An 18054-nucleotide genomic window follows, 5' to 3' on the forward strand; every position below is an offset into this window, starting at 1 on the left:
AGTTTTTGGGTACCATACTTACAGAGGGAACATTGACTTGGTCGAGGGGGTGCAGAGAAGATCCACAGGTGCTCTTGATGTGACACGGGGCTTAAGCTATGAAGAAAGATTTGATTTCCCGAAGGTTTGGATTGGAAGAGCGCAGGTGTCGGGGGGATATATATAATCGAAGTATAAAATTTTCAACGGGACGGATAAAAGGGGTTATTAATACACTATCAATCGAGTGTTTCGACAAGGGGACACCACTATCAAAGACGAAAGCAAGCGCGGGGACACGGGCTCCCCCCCAAGCCGACCAAATATTAGAAAAAAATACCTTTTATATAATATATTAACCAATTTCTGTTTATTTAAATGCTTTTTGAAGGGCTGTAACTAAAAATTTTTCGAAAAGAAAATTTTTGTGTACGCCCCCTGACCAGTATCGATTGGTAAGGGACAATTCTAGATTGTGGTGTCGCAAGTTTTTCTCTACTGGGGTTATGAATTCTAACACGATTGACAAGTTTAAAAAGAAATACGATAAACATATTGGGATAAATCGAGAAGCTATCCATACTTAGATAAGACAACCATCATTTTTATGGGCAGTATATTTGTATTTTATCATAATTATTGATTTTTTTATTGCTCTTATTGGGTTACTGTATTTTTGATAGTTGATATATATTTTAGAACTATATTTTTATGGGCATCTTTTTTCAGCCACCTCGTTGTGCATTTTGCCTGTTATAGCCTCTTAATTTGAATAAAATCACAATAAAATATCGTTACACAAAGATTTGTCGTAGTAGAATATCGTTGTATCATTTAGAAAAATATAGTAGTAGGGGGGGAATAACGATGGGGCTACTTTGAAAGTTCGTCAGAGCCGGACAAACGCCCGAAATGAGCGGAAAACTGTGGGGCAACAATAGTTCAACGATTTTCGGAATGCTTACTTTAGTTACCGTGGTTCCCAAAAAATGTGTTTCAGACATGTTCGTTCCTTTACAATGGTTTGTCACTGCTTTGATGCTCCCGGTATAGAGAAAACCAGGGCAGTGCCGGGTGTTATATATAGCTAGTTACCAATATTTGCCCCAAGGTTCTCAGATTTAATTTAATTAATTTAAGAGTTAATTTCTCTATTCCAGGTTATCATACCTACGGCTATCAAAACTCAAACGCTAATCATACAAAGGCAGATAAACTGGAAGAGGAAGAAGACGTCATAGACAATCTTTATTCACAAGAATCCAACGAAGACGCAAGTTCATCGGCATCGAGGACTCAGAGGGCAGTCGGACACATCCGGAAGGACAAAAAACAGAGCTGTACAAGAAACGACTTGTACGTAGACTTTGAAAAAATAGGATGGTCCGCGTGGATAATATCACCGAAGGGCTACAACGCCTACTATTGCAGTGGCGAGTGTACTTTCCCACTGGGACAGAATCAGTGGCCAACCAACCACGCGACGGTGCAGAGCATTGTCCACGAGTTGAAACTCACTGTTGGAGTCACTACACCCTGTTGTGTTCCGAACAAACTCTATTCGATATCATTGCTTTACTTCGACGAACACGAAAATGTTATACTGAAGCAGTACGATGACATGGTAGCTTCCAGCTGCGGGTGTCATTAGTGTATTTATTCTGATTGTACAGTTTCCTCCCATCTTTTTTTTTTTTTCACAGACTTTATCACATTGATTGGGCAATGCAGTCATTGGTTTTACACACTATTGCAAATAGCATCAGATCAAATCCAGTTTCATAAAATGATGCAGCTGTCAATATCATTATGCAGTATTTTTGCTATTTAAATAGACATTGAAGCTTATTAGAGTCACATGAAAAAAATTCAGTTCAGCAATGAATTGCCATTAGTATACATACTCATGGTAATCTGACTTTTACAATTAGTGATGATGGAAAACTAATCTGCAAAAGGCAAGAACAAGGACAAAAAAAATGTGAATGTACATAAACTCAAATGAGCACTATGCATATGTATATATTTCCTCTTCATGCAAATGTTCCTACACTTTTTTTTTAAAGCCACACATTTTTTGTTATCAAAGAGCATTAAACATCAATTTTATTGAGAAAAAACTGTGAAGGATCAGAAATATTGATAGCTTTTTGAGCATTTTACAAATAATGACTGTATGGAAATTGTTTGTGAGCAGCATTTGGACAGAGGTTGTCCATCACCAATTATAAACTAATAGTGAAATCTGTGATATAATGATACTCAGCAAACCAAGAAAAAATATCAGAAAATATCATATAGTTATATTGAGAGGCAGCAGTTTAACATTAGAGTATAGAAATTCCGAAACAAGACTTGAAAAAATATTGTTGTACAGGGATTTTTTTATCGTTATATCGAGTATCATTGTAGCGAGGTTTCACTGTATTTCTCAAAAGTTCTTCAATAAAGGGGAAGAAAAAAAACATATCTTTCATTGTGGTCGTGGGCACTGACTTTTCAAAGAAAATACCTTGAATGTATGACAATCATTTAAAATATCAAAGAGGATAGTGAGCTCTCCAATGAAAAATTGCTATTGATTCAGCCTTTCTCATAAATATATAACTATTCCAGTAATAAATAATCTAAGGTCCAATACTATGGGCATACTATTCAAATTATACAAAGAAAAACTAAAATTTGATCCACCCACATTTTGGTACAATTCACTGAGTTTATAACGCAACCTGGTTTAACACATGTTAACAGACTAGACTCTTTTGTGAATACAATGATGTTCATCTCTGGCCGTTGTGCTGGGTTCTCAGGAACCTAACCTACTAAATATCCATGGGTTTGACAAAACAGAAAACAATTGAAATACCAGTCGAAATTTTCAGAAACCAAATACAGTTGATGCTGATTATGACCCCTATTATTCCATCAAAAATGAATGTTATATCAGGTGGCCGTTATATAAAAAAGAAAACCATACAGATTAGTTGTTATGTGAAAACATTTGGGACTTGTCATACTGGTCGTTGTAATGGAATGGTCAATATAATGTGGGGTTGTTATAATGAGCATCGACTGTATCTCCCCCCATGGAAAATAGTCCAAAATAATTAGTTCTGAGACTTAGTAACTCCTCTTTCATATAATAGAAGAGGTGACATAAATTCCAATAATAAACTTTTCCTCAGACTTAAATTTAGAAATATGAATAGAAAAATTTCTGTTATTATTTCAATATTTTGGTCACCACGATGGTGTGGACTAGATTTAAATTTGTACGATACCATGGATGTTATTTGCTATCATTTTGTATTTACAATCACAAGCGACTTGTTTATAGTAAAATTTTAAAGTGAACGAATTTAGTACAATCTATTGAATGATTGGATTACTACAATCTTACAGAAAATGACCATAAAAATATAATTTGCTTCCTAAAATAAAAATTTGCAGTCATTGGTTTTTTAAATTTCTATTCAACTGTTACTTATCGTAATACAAAGTCGAAAATAAAATGCAGAAATGATGAATCGAAATCAACTAGGTTTATTTTCTTGAGATTCTGCCTTTTCATTCAGGGTAGGAGGATGAGCCAACACAACATCTATGAGTCCAAACTCTCTAGCAGTTTCTGCATTCATGAAACGGTCTCGCTCCATATTTTTTTCTGAAATTTACATTAAGTAAAAAAATCTACCTCATTTTGCATATCACTTCCAATATTAATGTTTAAGGCACGTCATATTAAAAACAAACAGTAAGCAAAACAAATACCATTTTGATAACAGGAAATTATGCAACATTTTATTGGTAATAACAGAGTAACTGATGCCTCAATTAATAAGTTGAGAGAATAATATTTGATCGTAAGATGGGAAACAAAATTTTCTTTCTCTGATCCATGACAAGCTGTTTAATGTTCACTTATATTTGAGAATCCAGAGAATCATTAACTTCAACTATTATTCAAACGGGGGGGAGGAAGATGTTGACATTTGACCATTTTTGTCAAATCAAAGTCATTTTATGCACGCTAAGTCTGATAAGACTGGGACCTACAATTCATAGCCCCGGTTTTGAATGGCTTTTTTTCCCTCTTTCACGCAAAGATTGTTGAACTAACCGCTCAATGGGAAAAAAAAAGGTACTGTGATAGCAACATACTTTTTTTCACATTATCTAACACAAACATGACCAGCAATCCTTTCTATTCCTTATTTCATGATTCATGAATTAAGTTTGCATGCACAGATTATAGGATTACCATTTGTTCTCAAACTAGCAAAATTTGCATAGTCGGAGAGTATACTCTATTTAGGGTAAGATTCTTAAAAAAAGAGTAATTATATACAAAAATGTACCCCTGGCCGTAAATCCCTGGCAAAACAGAATGTCAAGAGCCTTTTTGTTTCAAACCTAGCATAACTCTAGTGCATCATAATAGGCAATTCACCACTACTACTATTAAACCACACATGCACCTCCTCCATGTTCCTCTGTCCTCTGCAGAACTTCTAACAAATTGGTACATGTTGGAATGCACACAGGACCATCTTAAGAGCATCATGGGCCCCCGGGCCAAATGATTTTTGTGAGGCCCTCCCAGCTAAATTCTCAAAAATCTCAACCAGATCTCATTTTTGTGAGGCCCCTTTTAACTTGAGGTCCCCGGGCCGTGCCCGGGTGGGCCCATGCCTTAAGACGGCACTGAATGCACATGTACATATTGTGAACCTAATATGAAGTTTGTTTCTGTGTAATGCTTAGTATGTGTAGTGCCACCATCTGCCATCAGTTTTTCTAACTATGAGTGAAGTGTAGTGATTCAATAATTGTATCGTTGTAGGCCTGTTATTATTTGTGTAATTCACTACCAAATGAGTTGTCGGAAGTGTGCATGTGTACCTAATGCAGGGTTATCAAATTCGAAAACTGATAAAGGAGGGCGCCTGCATGAGCACTCTTAATAATTAAATTTTTCAAATTTTCACCACAGATGGCGCCATTATACTCACAAAAATCACCCAAGCCAACCCCCCCCCCCCCAATAACTTTTCCCAACTAAAACGGAGCCGCTAAACAAAAAAAAAAAAAATGTATATCTATTCTATAATATAAAATCACAAACAAACTCGAAAAGGGCCTGTTGCTAAGCAACCGAGTGACGGAAGTCTGTTACGGAAGTGGGTTCGATTCATATATCGATATTCACATTCATATATCGATATGATATCATATATCGATATTGGGTCGATATTCACATATCGGGACCCATTTGACCCATCGGGACCATGTTATGTGCATGTACCAGGAGGCTCCTACATCCTACAGCAGAGCCCTTAGGCTGGAATTTAGATTTCGAGCCCCCAAACCAGCTTTTCAGGGGCCCCTCTGTGATTAATTTATAGTGTGAAAAATCAAAAAGTGATAAGAATCGTTGTGGCCCCTGTCAGCCCTTCCTTTGTGGAGGGGGGGGGGGAGGTCCATGCCGAGAGGTATATATATGTATAATATACACACACAACAGCAGTGCTCCCAACACAGGGTCGGGGTACCCGGGGAAGATTTCACGTATAAGTAAAAAGTTTTCATTTCCAGGGGCCCTTGATGGATCTCATTGTTTTCTTGCTGCTTTAACGTTGAAAAATTTCGATAGCGGAAGCAAAAGATATATCCAGTCTGGGGCCCCACCAAAAGTAAGCGAATTGGTGTCCCGGGTAATTGGTTGGGGGGTCCTGGATTTTATTCGTTGGTAAAACGAATACAAATGAAAATTTTTCATGGCACTCGCTCCGGGGGATGACCGACAAGCTTCCAAGTCGGGGGCCCCATGTTTACAGGTTTCATTTTGGGTGCCCTGGATTTTATTTGTTGGTAAAACGAATACAAATGAAAATTTTTCATAGCACTCGCACCGGGAGATGACCGACAAGCTTCCAAGTCGGGGGCCCCATGTTTACAGGTTTCATTTTGGGGGCCCTGGATGAATCTCATTCTTTTCTGTTGTAGAATTTGCAACAGCCGAAGCCCGAGATAAAGCCAGTCTGGGGCCCCACCAAAAGTATGCGAATTGGTGTCCCGGGTAATTGGTTGGGGGCCCTGGATTTTATTCGTTGGTAAAACGAATACAAATGAAAATTTTTCATGGCACTCGCTCCGGGGGATGACCGACAAGCTTCCAAGTCGGGGCCCATGTTTACAGGTTTCATTTTGGGGGCCCTGGATGAATCTCATTCTTTTCTGTTGTAGAATTTGCAACAGCGGAAGCCCGAGATAAAGCCAGTCTGGGGCCCCACCAAAAGTATGCGAATTGGTGTCCCGGGTAATTTTTTGGGGGCCCTGGATTTTATTCGTTCGTAAAACGAATACAAATGAAAATTTTTCATGGCACTCGCACCGGGGGATGACCGACAAGCTTCCAAGTCGGGGGCCCCATGTTTACAGGTTTCATTTTGGGGCCCTGGATTTTATTCGTTGGTAAAACGAATACAAATGAAAATTTTTCATGGCACTCGCACCGGGGGATGACCGACAAGCTTCCAAGTCGGGGGGCCCCATGTTTACAGGTTTGATTTTGGGGGCCCTGGATGAATCTCATTCTTTTCTGTTGTAGAATTTGCCACAGCCGAAACCCGAGATATAGCCAGTCTGGGGCCCCACTAAAAATCTGCGTATTGTGTCCCCGCTACTGGATGTGGGGCCCTGGATTTTATTCGTTGTAAAATTGATAAAAATGAAAAATTTTCACAGGGGGGTGTCCGACAAGCTTGCAGGTCAGGGCTTCATGGAAATGTTGGCAGGTTGTAATTCGGTGCCCCTGAATGTATCTCATTGATTTTTGTGGTTTAACATTGTAAAATTTGCAACACATCGGTAGCCCAAGATATATCCAGTGTGGGGCCCCACTGAAATTCAACGAATTGAATCTGGGGACCCCCATGGGGAAGTTTTCTGGGGATACTTGATGAATCTCATTTGTTTTTTGTTGCTTTATTATTATTTTCATTAAAATTCGCTTCTTCAGTAGGCTGGTGCTTTCACACGTCCCTTTCCCCTTTTCCATAGCACGCTGATGAAGTGGGACGAAATAAACAAGATATGTCCGGGAGAGAAGTGGGGGGGGGGGTTGGCCGCCAAAGGCGGCAGGGGGGCAGAGCCCCCCTAGTATATATATATATATATATATATATATATATATATATATATATATATATATATATATATATATATATATTTTAGACTCAGTCGTGGGAAGGATTTCTCTGGATATATATATATATATATATATATACATACACATCCACCTTCCCCCTTTGCTAACAATGAATTGTACCCATTAATTTTCTTTTGCAGCCTTTCCATGGAGCATGGCAACGTTTTCTCCCAGAGCTATTTTTTGGACTATGTTTTTCATATTAACCTGGGGAAAGCTGAGCCATTTAGTACAGCAACTACTCTGAAGGCAACTTGGGTTCTTGTATTCTGGGGATTTTGACAACAATTGTTTAAAGCTTGTAAACCTAAGAAAAAACCCCACAAAAACTTATTTTTTTCAATGAAGAGATATATGTTTCAGAGTGGAGAAAAATTCCCCCCCCCCCCCAAGGAAAAAAAAAAGAATTCTGGAAACCTGAAAACGAGGAGAAATGGGCAAATTTTCCGGAATGCAGGATGATGCTTGAAATGACATAAAAAAGGGGGACACGGTAACCCTAACCTAACAGTCTGAGTGCATATCTAGTGTTTTGCATAAATTTTTTAGTGCTGCCATCTATTTTTCAAATTATGAGTAAGCTATAATGAATGAGTATTTGTACTATATGTCAACAGACATAAATAATATTCCAGTTTAGACAAGTTTGTGTGTTCTAAAGGTGCACATCAAAGCGCAAATAATTGATGGGATTATCTTTTGTTTCCATTCAAGACAGGTTTCTATCTCACACACCATCCATCTTAGGCAGATTACACTTTATATGTCCAAGTCAATATACCAAGTATGGCTAGTTCACTAAGTGCCCTTTGGACATTGACGTCAGGGCTGTAACTAGGCTAGGGCAACCGGGGTGCTGTCCCAGGACCTCGAACCGAATGGGGGCCTCCCAAAAAAATTCACACTTACTTTGCATCATTTTTTTCCTTTTTAAGGGTCCCCCCCCCAAGAAAATGTCTGCACGGGGGCCCCCGAGTAGGTACGATACAGCCTTGATTGATGTTGGTTTTTATAAATGCATACCACAGAAAATTTAGCTGAATATGTAATTCTAGGAATGGATGTTATTTTTTTTTACATACCTATCACCTCAACAGGCTGGTTTGTATGTTTCGCATAAAGAGAATTCATTTGTTTTTTAACAGATATGATTTCCTCTGCATGGATCTGTATATCAGTAGCTTGACCCTGAAAACAAAACCAGAAAACAATTATCAATTAGTTAGTTGGGTGGAAAGTGTGCAAGAGCTCAAGTCCATCTGGGGCTCATAACATAATACAAAGAACAGTGCTTTATGATATAGAAGTTTGTATTGAGTGTATATAGAAGTTTGTAATGAGTGGATGAAGAAGTTTGAAAGTCAAGTCACGGTTCTGCCTATCAATGCCTACATTTTTATAAATAAATTTTAAAAAAAAGATTAGATTGCAGATAATTTTTTACTTTCCCATGTACAGTGGACTCTCATTAATAAGGCACATATCAGGCCAGGATTGTGTCGAGCTACTGCAAAGTAGTTGAAAAAAAATTTAATTTAAAAATAATAATAAACTTGTCAGCACACAGACATCCAGTGGCATGTTTCTCTTTTCCACAACTCAAAGAAAACATGCCTAAAAATGCTGGATTACTGGGTGGGCAGACTAACGCAAGGCTTGAGTCTAATTGTATATTCATACAGGACTGTTTGAAAGAAAATGAAACCATATGCAGGCCATAAATTACTGGTGAACCGTTGATTTTAGAGACATACTTCTGATTAGAAAAAGGATCAAAGTAAAGTGGAGGCTTTTGATACATCATTCATGTTGTAAAGGGTTGTGTAATTATTAAAGTAAAAAAATTAACTTTTTATTTGTTCACCTTGTAATAAAAAACCCAATTACAAACTTGTTGCCCTGTCTCTCCTGAGGTTAACAAAAAAAATATATGTTTGTAGTGAAATATATTTGCAGAGATATTTGAATTAAATAAAATGCTGAAAAGGAGAGAAAGAACAACATAATGAGCTTTTTTGTAAATTCATTATTTTCTCTCTCAGCTATATTTGAATTCAAATAACTTGGCAAATATTGCACTTAGTAATGTGGAATTTTTTTTGTTGGCCTTAGGAGAGACAAGGCAACAACTTTCTAATTGTTGTTTATTAGTCATTTTTGAGTTATTTATATCATTACATTTTTTTTAAAATTTTAATAACCATACAACCCCCGGCAATATGAATGATACATCTGAAGTCTTCACATTACCTGGCTTCTTTTTTCTACATGGAAATATGCCTCCAGAATCAAGGGTTCACGAGTAAATCTACGGCCAAGGGCCTTAAATATTCTCCCCCCCCCCCCCGTGTGTACTTGTAAGACAGCCTGTCACTTTAATCAAGGCAAATGAGTTTGAAAACCCAACTAATTTATTATTTTATTCGCTGAATGATTTTTCATAACTATTAGTACATTTACATACACAAGGAGGGGGAGGGGTTTAAACGCCACCCTGAGAAGGGATTATAATGTTATTTTGCAGAAAAAACACATCTCCCCAAAAGAAAGAAATTTTAAAAATTTCCTACCCCTTAAGAAAAATCTTGCAATGTCTATGTATGAATAAATAGGAAAAATCTTGCAATGTCTATGTATGAATAAATAGAAAATAGGTTTAATAAAGAAACCTCTATCATTTTCCTAATACTACTTAACTGTATACACACACACATACCTTGTATACACATTCTTCTGTGGAATTTCTAACAAACTGGTACAAGTCAGAAGGTGTGTGTGTGTGCATATGCATAGTCCTAATTTTTTTTTTTTTGTTGGAAGAATCATCATATTCCTACTAGCATTTATTGTATTTTAATATGTATAAGGAACCCCCCTTTTTGCCATAAATTATGTCCCAAAAATAGGAGGGTTTTTTTATACATGGATGGTATATACATACCTTTCAAACTTTTTTCAAAATTTCACAAGCCCCCAAATTTCAGCCCACATTAAAATACAGTATTTATCACATTCAGTATGAACAAGGAAATGAGAGAAAGCATATTAATATGGAAAAATAACTGACAATAGGACCTCAATAGACACCGGTTACACAAGATAAGTTCACCCTGATACAATCAAGTCTTAAGAAAAATATGTACAAAATTTCATTGATCTGCTTAAGATCAAACGAAATTTGATCTTAAGGAAAAAGTTGAGTATACACGATTCCAAAGGAAAAAGTTGAGTACTCACCACAGCCTGACCAGAGGGTTGGTGGATCATTATGCGAGAATGTGGAAGAGAATGTCTCATGCCTTTTTCTCCGGCGCATAGAAGAAAACTTGCCATGCTACATGCTTGTCCAACACACCAAGTGGCAACTGGAGGAAGAATGTATTGCATGGTATCATAAATGCCCAAACCTGCTGTCACAGAGCCACCTAAGAAAAGACAGTTTATTTATTAATTTTGTCACCCAAAAGTCATTTCATGCATATAACATGTGCCAATTAACTCAGAAGCTCAAGATAAGAACAGCTTCACCCCACACAGTGAGATTTTTAAAAAATGTTCATTAAGAGCTGAAAAATTCTACAGCAAAACAAGCAGAACAGCACTTTTCCTTAGGACTATGCTGTTAAGATGCTGTCTAAATATAAATTTTTGGTGCATGTTAAACTATGCATTTGATTAATAGAATTGACCATACAATAAGGGAATAACTGTTCACACACAAACACACCCACTTCTGCGTAATTGTATCTGAACCTTGAGTTGCATGCAGAACTGTAGCAAGAAGATTGTTTGTGGTAAAATAAATGAATTTGGATAATAAAAATTTTCAGGAATCAAGATGGTCCTTGAATTTTTTTTTCTCCAAATTTTCCAAACCCCAAAGAAAATGTATCCAAAAGTGTCCTGGTCCGTCGAAAATAAAACCTTCAGCTATGTACCCAGAATCATTGAGTATTATAAAAAAAATGTGTGATTCCACGAAATGACCACATTTTTGCTGCTAAAACAATCATTTAAAAGTATATCAAAATATACATATTTTAAACACTGCACTATGAGGCAATTTTTGAAATACATAAAAGAACCTCAAAACAAAATTTTAACTTGAAAGCAACACATTTTCTTTGAAAACAATTTTTCCAGAGAAAACCCATTCCCCCCAACCCCCAAACAAAATCCAGGTTTTTTAGGCTGAAAAACCAGCCCGGGATAAAAAGGGGTATCCAATCGGTGAGCAAATTTGACAACCAAATTTTTATGAAAATCTAAAAAGAAATTGGCAGAAATGATTTCATTTCAGCAAACAGATTTCCGACTATTTTTTTCATACAAAGTTACATATCTGATAACGGCATCACTGTCTGTGTCAATAATAATCTCTAGTCCTATACATTTACTTGCCCACAGGACATCGTTTTGCCAAGATTTTGCTGCATAAATATATGTGTTCTACATGGATTGAAACAAATTATAAGGGAAAACTGAAAGAGTATTCTAACTCACCAGGACTGTTAATGTACATATGAACAGGCTTTTTACTGCTTTCTGACTGCAAGAAGAGTAACTGCGCAATAACTACACTGGATAGTTCATCACTTATCTAAAAACAAAATAAGCATGAATAAGATTTAACTTTAAAGATCTTCGGGGGGGGGGGGAGATTTAAAACTTAGTTAATTTCACACCTAACTCTGAAATATGCAATTTTTAAATGAGTGTACTGTAATTAAGTGGTAATTTCATAAAATTTCACTTACTGGCCCCATGACGCAAATAATTCTTTCTTTCAAAAGCCTTGAATATATGTCATAGGCTCTTTCCCCTCTGCCAGTTTGCTCTATGACAATTGGTACCAGAGGCAGCAGATCAAATGATGACCTCTGAAAATGCCTTTTTATGACAGGTCTCGAACAGATAAGTCTTAGTTTCCCACTAAAAAACTTGAAAAACATAACATTCTTAATATTACAGCATTCACAGTCACTTAGAAAAAACCATAAGAAATGAAGATAGGCTACAAACAGTTGCTCACATTTGTCAAAACGACATTGAAAAACTAAAAAGCTGAGTGATTGCTGTGTGCCCCAAAGCAGAATGTGCCAAAATCTGAGACGTACGTCGCAGAACAATTGGCGCTACTGCAGAACAATTAAGAATTTTAAGAAAAAGTGCAAAAAACACTATTACATGTATGGGGATTTTTACAGCAGAACATTTCAAGTCAGCTGAGGGCTTGTCGTAGAACAGTGCTAAACATTCTGCTTTGGGGGCTGTGTGGTTGTGGGGGCATCATGATGGACTCTCATCACAAGATCTCAGGTTCGTGATCCTTGGATAAACCTGACCCTGCGATGAAAACAATTTTTTCTAGTCACCATTGTTTACTGCACAAAATGTACATAACCATATTAGACCTACTTTAAAGAAACTGTCACATTCTTTAATCCAAGATTATTTTATCATTCTTAATTATAGCAGACAACTTCACGCTACAGCTCTTATACTGATGAGCTATCATTGCTACAATTATCTCATAAAAAGCAAGTATAACAAGGTAAATTTTATTAACAATTTCAAAGGTGTTTCTGGTGCTTCAGAGACCAGACAAGTGAGAAGACAAATTTTTCCTTTGCATTTATTAGTCTTTATCTGAACTGCCTTTCGATCGTTCTGTAAAAATTATTGAGTAGGGACACCAAAATGCACACTTGCCCCTTGTGACATAGTACAGTAGACACTCAATAATCTGACCTATCCAGTAATACAGTATTTTTCTGGAAGGTTTTCTTTGAGCATAGCAGAGGAAAACATATCACTGCATGTCTGTGCACAGAAGTATATATTATTCAAAAAAGTTTTTCAACTAAAGGCCTGTTTACACACAGCAAGTGATTTAGTAGGTAAATTTTAAGTGGTCAAAGTACTTTAACCCTTTCTATCCTGAATTAATTTACCAGTAACTTTTAAATTTAATTTTTACATCATTAGATAAGTTTTGGTACAGAATAACCCTAGGAAAAAAAAGAGTAAAATACTTTTAACAGTAATTTAGTGATTAATTATGCAGCTGGTACTTAGAAGTACCGACAGAAGTATGGGTAATATTTGTAAGGAAAAAAAAATTCAAACACATACATTTTTATCTACACTTCTTGAGATGATACCTTTGAAAACAATTATTTTTTCATTACAACAGAGAAATGCATTGCAAAATTAACATTTTGAGTGAGGTTTGGGCTGTAACTTTCTAATGGAGCACATCTCGCATCTTCCCCTCTGCTGAAAAAATGTAGGCCAATCAGCTCCAAGAAATTGATTACTGATGTCTTTGGGTACACAAAAGTTACTCTTCCTTCTCTTCTTTGGCTATTCTGGTGTGGTGCTGACAGCAGCACAACCTCTATTCTTTACTAGCCTACTTCCTTGGGCTATGAGTCCCCTTGCCAAGTTTCTTCGAAACTCCAATAATGAAATTTCTCCATGTATTTCTTTATAAATGACATAGGCATTGGCATATGCCATTTCAAGCATTGCGAAGAACAGTCTGTGCCAGCATTTCTTTGACTTTCTGTCCCTGTCATGTAGTGAGCGCAGCGTGTCTGCCTTATCCACTCCACCCATTGATGAATATCACAGGTGCTACATCATTTTTCATCCCATCTCGATCTTGAACACTCAATGTAGTTGCCTCAGTAAAAAATCACCCCCATTATTTTGTTTTCCACATTAAAGTAATTTTTATTATAGGAAAAAAATATGATAGAAAATAAAATATTAATTTTCAAGTAAAATGTAGGGAATGCTTACCTGTACAGTATAGAAGAGAATAAAAAAATTAATACCAATAAACTGGTAATTAGTCACTAAATTTAATTAAATAACTCTACTACAAAACTTCTTCCTAATGTTACATGGCCCACAGAGATAAAATGCCCACAGCAAAAAAGAAAACCAATTTCTGCCTTTACTGCCTGCTGTCAGAACTACTCATCATGTCCTTGTAGATACCGTCAGTAAAAGTGGTCACATTACGATAGATATAGGTGTTTGACTGATGCGGTACTTTAAAATACCATCAGGATATAAAGGGTTAAAATGTATGCAGACATTAAGGGCCATTTACATGGGTTAAAGTGTATGCAGACATTAAGGGCCATTTACATGGGTTAAAATGTATGCAGACATTAAGGGCCATTTACATGGGTGTAAGTGATAAGTGATTTAGTAAATAAACCAGAGTCTATTTTTCCTGTTAAGTAGACCTATGCACATGGGAATGGCTTGCCACTCTTGGAGGAGTATTTTTACTCTCTCTTGGGGGGAAATTTATTTTGATCTTAAGCATGAACCTGTTCATGCTCTGTTGTCTCCTTACGTTTAGTTAGAATTTCTCTGAAATATAGGATGCAGAGTGGCCGGAGGTCACAACCTTCAAGTTTGTTTGAGAATATCTCTGCCATGAATGTTTGTTGAACTATAGAAATGAAAACAAAGCAAAAAATAAATTGATGCTGGAAACAGTAGAAGCTATGGAGCAAGCTCCCAGAAACGGAAAAAAAAATTTAAAATGGGAAAATATTGGGTGTTGGTGAGGATTCATTATATATTCGAAACTGGACAGGTTTGGAATATTTCCCTCATCCAAAACAAATTTGCTGCCATCTATTGGTAAAAATAAATAATCAAGTATAGTGAAACTCCTCTAAGATGGCCACTCGGTGTCCCACAAAAAAGTGACAATCTGCAGAAGTGACTGCCAAATAAATACGGGCTGTATGGCAGGAAAAGCACATTTCAGGGGGAGTGTCAAAATAACGGTTTTCAATGTCACAAAAAATTCTTATGCTCAATTTACTTACAATGCCCACAAAACAGATACATATACAGTGAAACTTCACAACATTGGTACTCAATACTCAATATAACAATAAATCCCTCTACAATGGTATTTTTCAAATATTGTTTGGAACACCCTATAGTAATGATAAACTTCACTCGATACAACCATATTCTTTACTATGATAAACCCCCCCCTCTATAACAATATTTTTTTAGGAGGATTTTGAAACCACAACAACTTTTATTATTTTTATTTATTTTTCGCTCGAAATATCCTTCAGTATATTTTTTTAACTCATGTCACATGTTTCAGTTCTTCTGAGGACATATAATATTGGTGCTGGACATTACCTAATCACCAAAAGTGTTTGGTATTGCTACTTTTTGTGCGATACACCAAAGTGTATTGCAATAAACCCCTTTACAGGAGCAATACACATCTAACTAAATTTCTTTTATCAGCTAATCAATTAAAATATTTTGCATCAAATAAATACTCAAAAGCACATTTTTTGGTGATGCTGAAAACGTCAATTTAGGAAGTTTTCAATAGCAGCATAAATTTGATGACGTTATGATAATTTTGGCTGTCGATTTAATACGATAATTCCTCTACAAAAATATGTTTTCTTGGTTCAGTATCGTTATGTATATTAAGGTTTTACTGTATCTTATGCAGAACTTGAAATACCAGATCATCCGGTACAAGCACTTGTACATGTTCTTTCATCACATTTCTTTTACTCCCTCACTGTTGTTCTACTGAATCTCTGAAGAAAGTATCTTCAAAGCCGAAACTTCCACATCCTTTACCTATTCAGTAAAAATCATAGACTATATCTCTCTGGGTCTGATTTACCGTCACTCCAGGAGCAAATTTTTAAACTGTCTCATCAGTTCGCAGCAACCGCATAGCAGAGTTTAACCTAGATAAAAATTTCCTTTTGCAAAAAAGCAAAAATGGGGGGGGGGGAAGCTTTAGCAAAATGCTACAATGCTAATGATTGATGGTTGGATGTTTACTTGTTTCGTACATTCTGTAAGCATTTTTGAGATAGTGGCTACTACTTATTTCTCATTCTAAGATTTTCTTTCTGGCTTAAACCCTGCCCTATAGCATTAGCCTTTGTCATCATATGAGATAAAAAAAACTTGTTTTTTTAAACTCTTATCTACTAGAAAGTGGGTGCAGACAGGTTGGCCGCAGAATGGGGGTGATTTTTATATTATGTCTATGGAGCCCATTGTCCATTTTGAGAAAAACTGGCTGCGAAGGGGGAGGCCAGAGAATAGGGGTGGCCGCCTAGGGAAGTTTCACTGTATTTATCATTAAGAAAAGCACTGCATTATACTTAAAAAATAAAATTTCAAATAACCTTTGTTTAATGAACCCTTAGAATTTCCTACAAACAGCAAGAAATTTCCAACATTGAATAATTTTTCCCTCAAATGTGTCAAAAATTTCTAATGAATTAGGTACATTAATAGTAATGAGAACTGTAAGTGCAAAAAACCCCCTCTTCCCTCTCTTTAAATAGGCTCCATGCTCATGTACTAGTTGCACTTGGCCTCCATAAAAATTACCCAATAAGCATCTACTTAATCACTTATCATGTGAACATTTTTTTGAACAATTGGTAACTTAAAATTTAGTTACCTACTTTAGCCAGGTTTTCCTTAGAGCAGGCTTTTTCGTGTCGCATACAATGTGAATTGCCCAGAGAGTGACACGTTATCCACTCACCAATAGGAAAAGCAGTAAAACTGTTTGGTGTCTCACGGTTTTTCCAGTAAAACTGTTTTCCTACAGAGCGCAACATGCCTCGTGACAGTGCTTTAAGTCGGGTGTGGTTGTCCAACCGCATCTGGAGGAGTCAAATGCGTCCTGCGCTGCACATTTCGTAAATCTTCTCTTCTTCACTTCTGTTGTGTTTGCTTTCCCTTCCTTTCTCTGTCTCCCTCTATTATTGTTCAAAAATATGTATATGCGCAGATGACAGAACAGATGACGCGCCATGCTAGAAAAACACAAACTCATAGTGTGATAAAGTTACACGTTTTTGCCCATGTGAAATGGTCCTATTCGGTCCATGCGGCACAGGAAAAAACTGCTCATAGGAAAACCTGGCTTAATAACTTAATGAGTGTAAATGGGCCTTAAAAGCTGGTGCCCTAGTGCACCACACACCCTGGTACTTATATTACAAAACATAAATTCAATCATTTGCCACTTTAACTTTCAATATGAAAGACAAGTGACGCCACTACCTGAACATGAATAATCTTGACATTATAACTGCGTTAGGGCCCCCACATACACACACAACAGTTTCCGGCACGCAGTCGATTCATTAGAAATTCCCTAGAGCAGTTGTCCTCAAACTGCGCACCACGGAGCGGTGACCCTGACAAAGGGTTTTCGAAAATATTCTTTGTTAAACAGCTCTGGGGAGCCGGCGAAACTCGCGGATAAGCATTGAACAGTGGAAAGGGACACCTCGGGTAGAAGTTTGAGAACCAATGCCCTAAAGGAACGGTTTGGACGCACTTGCATAGTTTCTAACTAGTATTAACCATTAATAGGCAAATATGCGTTATTACGTGACAATTTTTAACTAGTAAACAAACGGACCACTATCAAAAAAAAAAAGCACAACACGGCAATTAGAAACTATTGAAACTTATAGACGTTTCTTCCTTTCATTTAAGGGGGAAAAAACGTAATAAATATGTGAAACTGAAACAAATAAGAGTAAAATAATAAATGAAAAAAAGCATTAAAACAACGATTAAATTGTATTTACTTTCATTTTATTCCCTAAGTTCATTACTGCATGTGATGTAACGAGACTTTTCCCACGATATCCTAAGTCGTATACGTAAACAAACAGTTCTAGGTTCCGTGATGGGATAAAGGAGTGAGCACTGAAAACTATTACCCACTATTTTAAAATCAAATGATCCAATATCCCCCTTATTTATTGAAAATTAATTCAAATTTATTGGAAAAGTTTATACAAAAAAAT

At 36.6% G+C, this 18054-nt stretch overlaps 2 protein-coding genes across 2 annotated transcripts in view; one reads left to right on the plus strand and one right to left on the minus strand.

The window, feature by feature from the left end:
- LOC149069152 (bone morphogenetic protein 2-like) overlaps positions 1-3509 on the plus strand; it is a 31636-nt gene extending 28127 nt beyond the window's left edge. Inside the window, exon 6 of the mRNA XM_089250683.1 lies at positions 1140-3509. Within this exon, the coding sequence (XP_089106809.1) occupies positions 1140-1630 (491 nt within the window). The 3' untranslated portion in view covers positions 1631-3509. The remainder of the gene's footprint in view (positions 1-1139) is intronic.
- On the minus strand, positions 3433-17927 carry ClpP (Caseinolytic protease proteolytic subunit). The gene is made up of 6 exons (XM_089250684.1): positions 17833-17927; positions 11947-12129; positions 11693-11789; positions 10427-10614; positions 8272-8377; positions 3433-3643 (listed from the first exon to the last, which is right to left on the minus strand). Exons 1-6 carry the CDS (start codon positions 17854-17856, stop codon positions 3513-3515), a joined length of 729 nt encoding a protein of 242 aa, XP_089106810.1. The 5' UTR covers positions 17857-17927; the 3' UTR covers positions 3433-3512.
- Positions 17928-18054: the final 127 nt, after the last annotated feature.

The sequence above is a fragment of the Pholcus phalangioides genome, unplaced genomic scaffold (assembly GCF_987345545.1).
Source record: "Pholcus phalangioides strain wild (caught in Gottingen) unplaced genomic scaffold, Ppha-v1.0 ptg000024l_1, whole genome shotgun sequence".
NCBI classification, from domain to species: Eukaryota; Metazoa; Arthropoda; class Arachnida; order Araneae; family Pholcidae; genus Pholcus; species Pholcus phalangioides.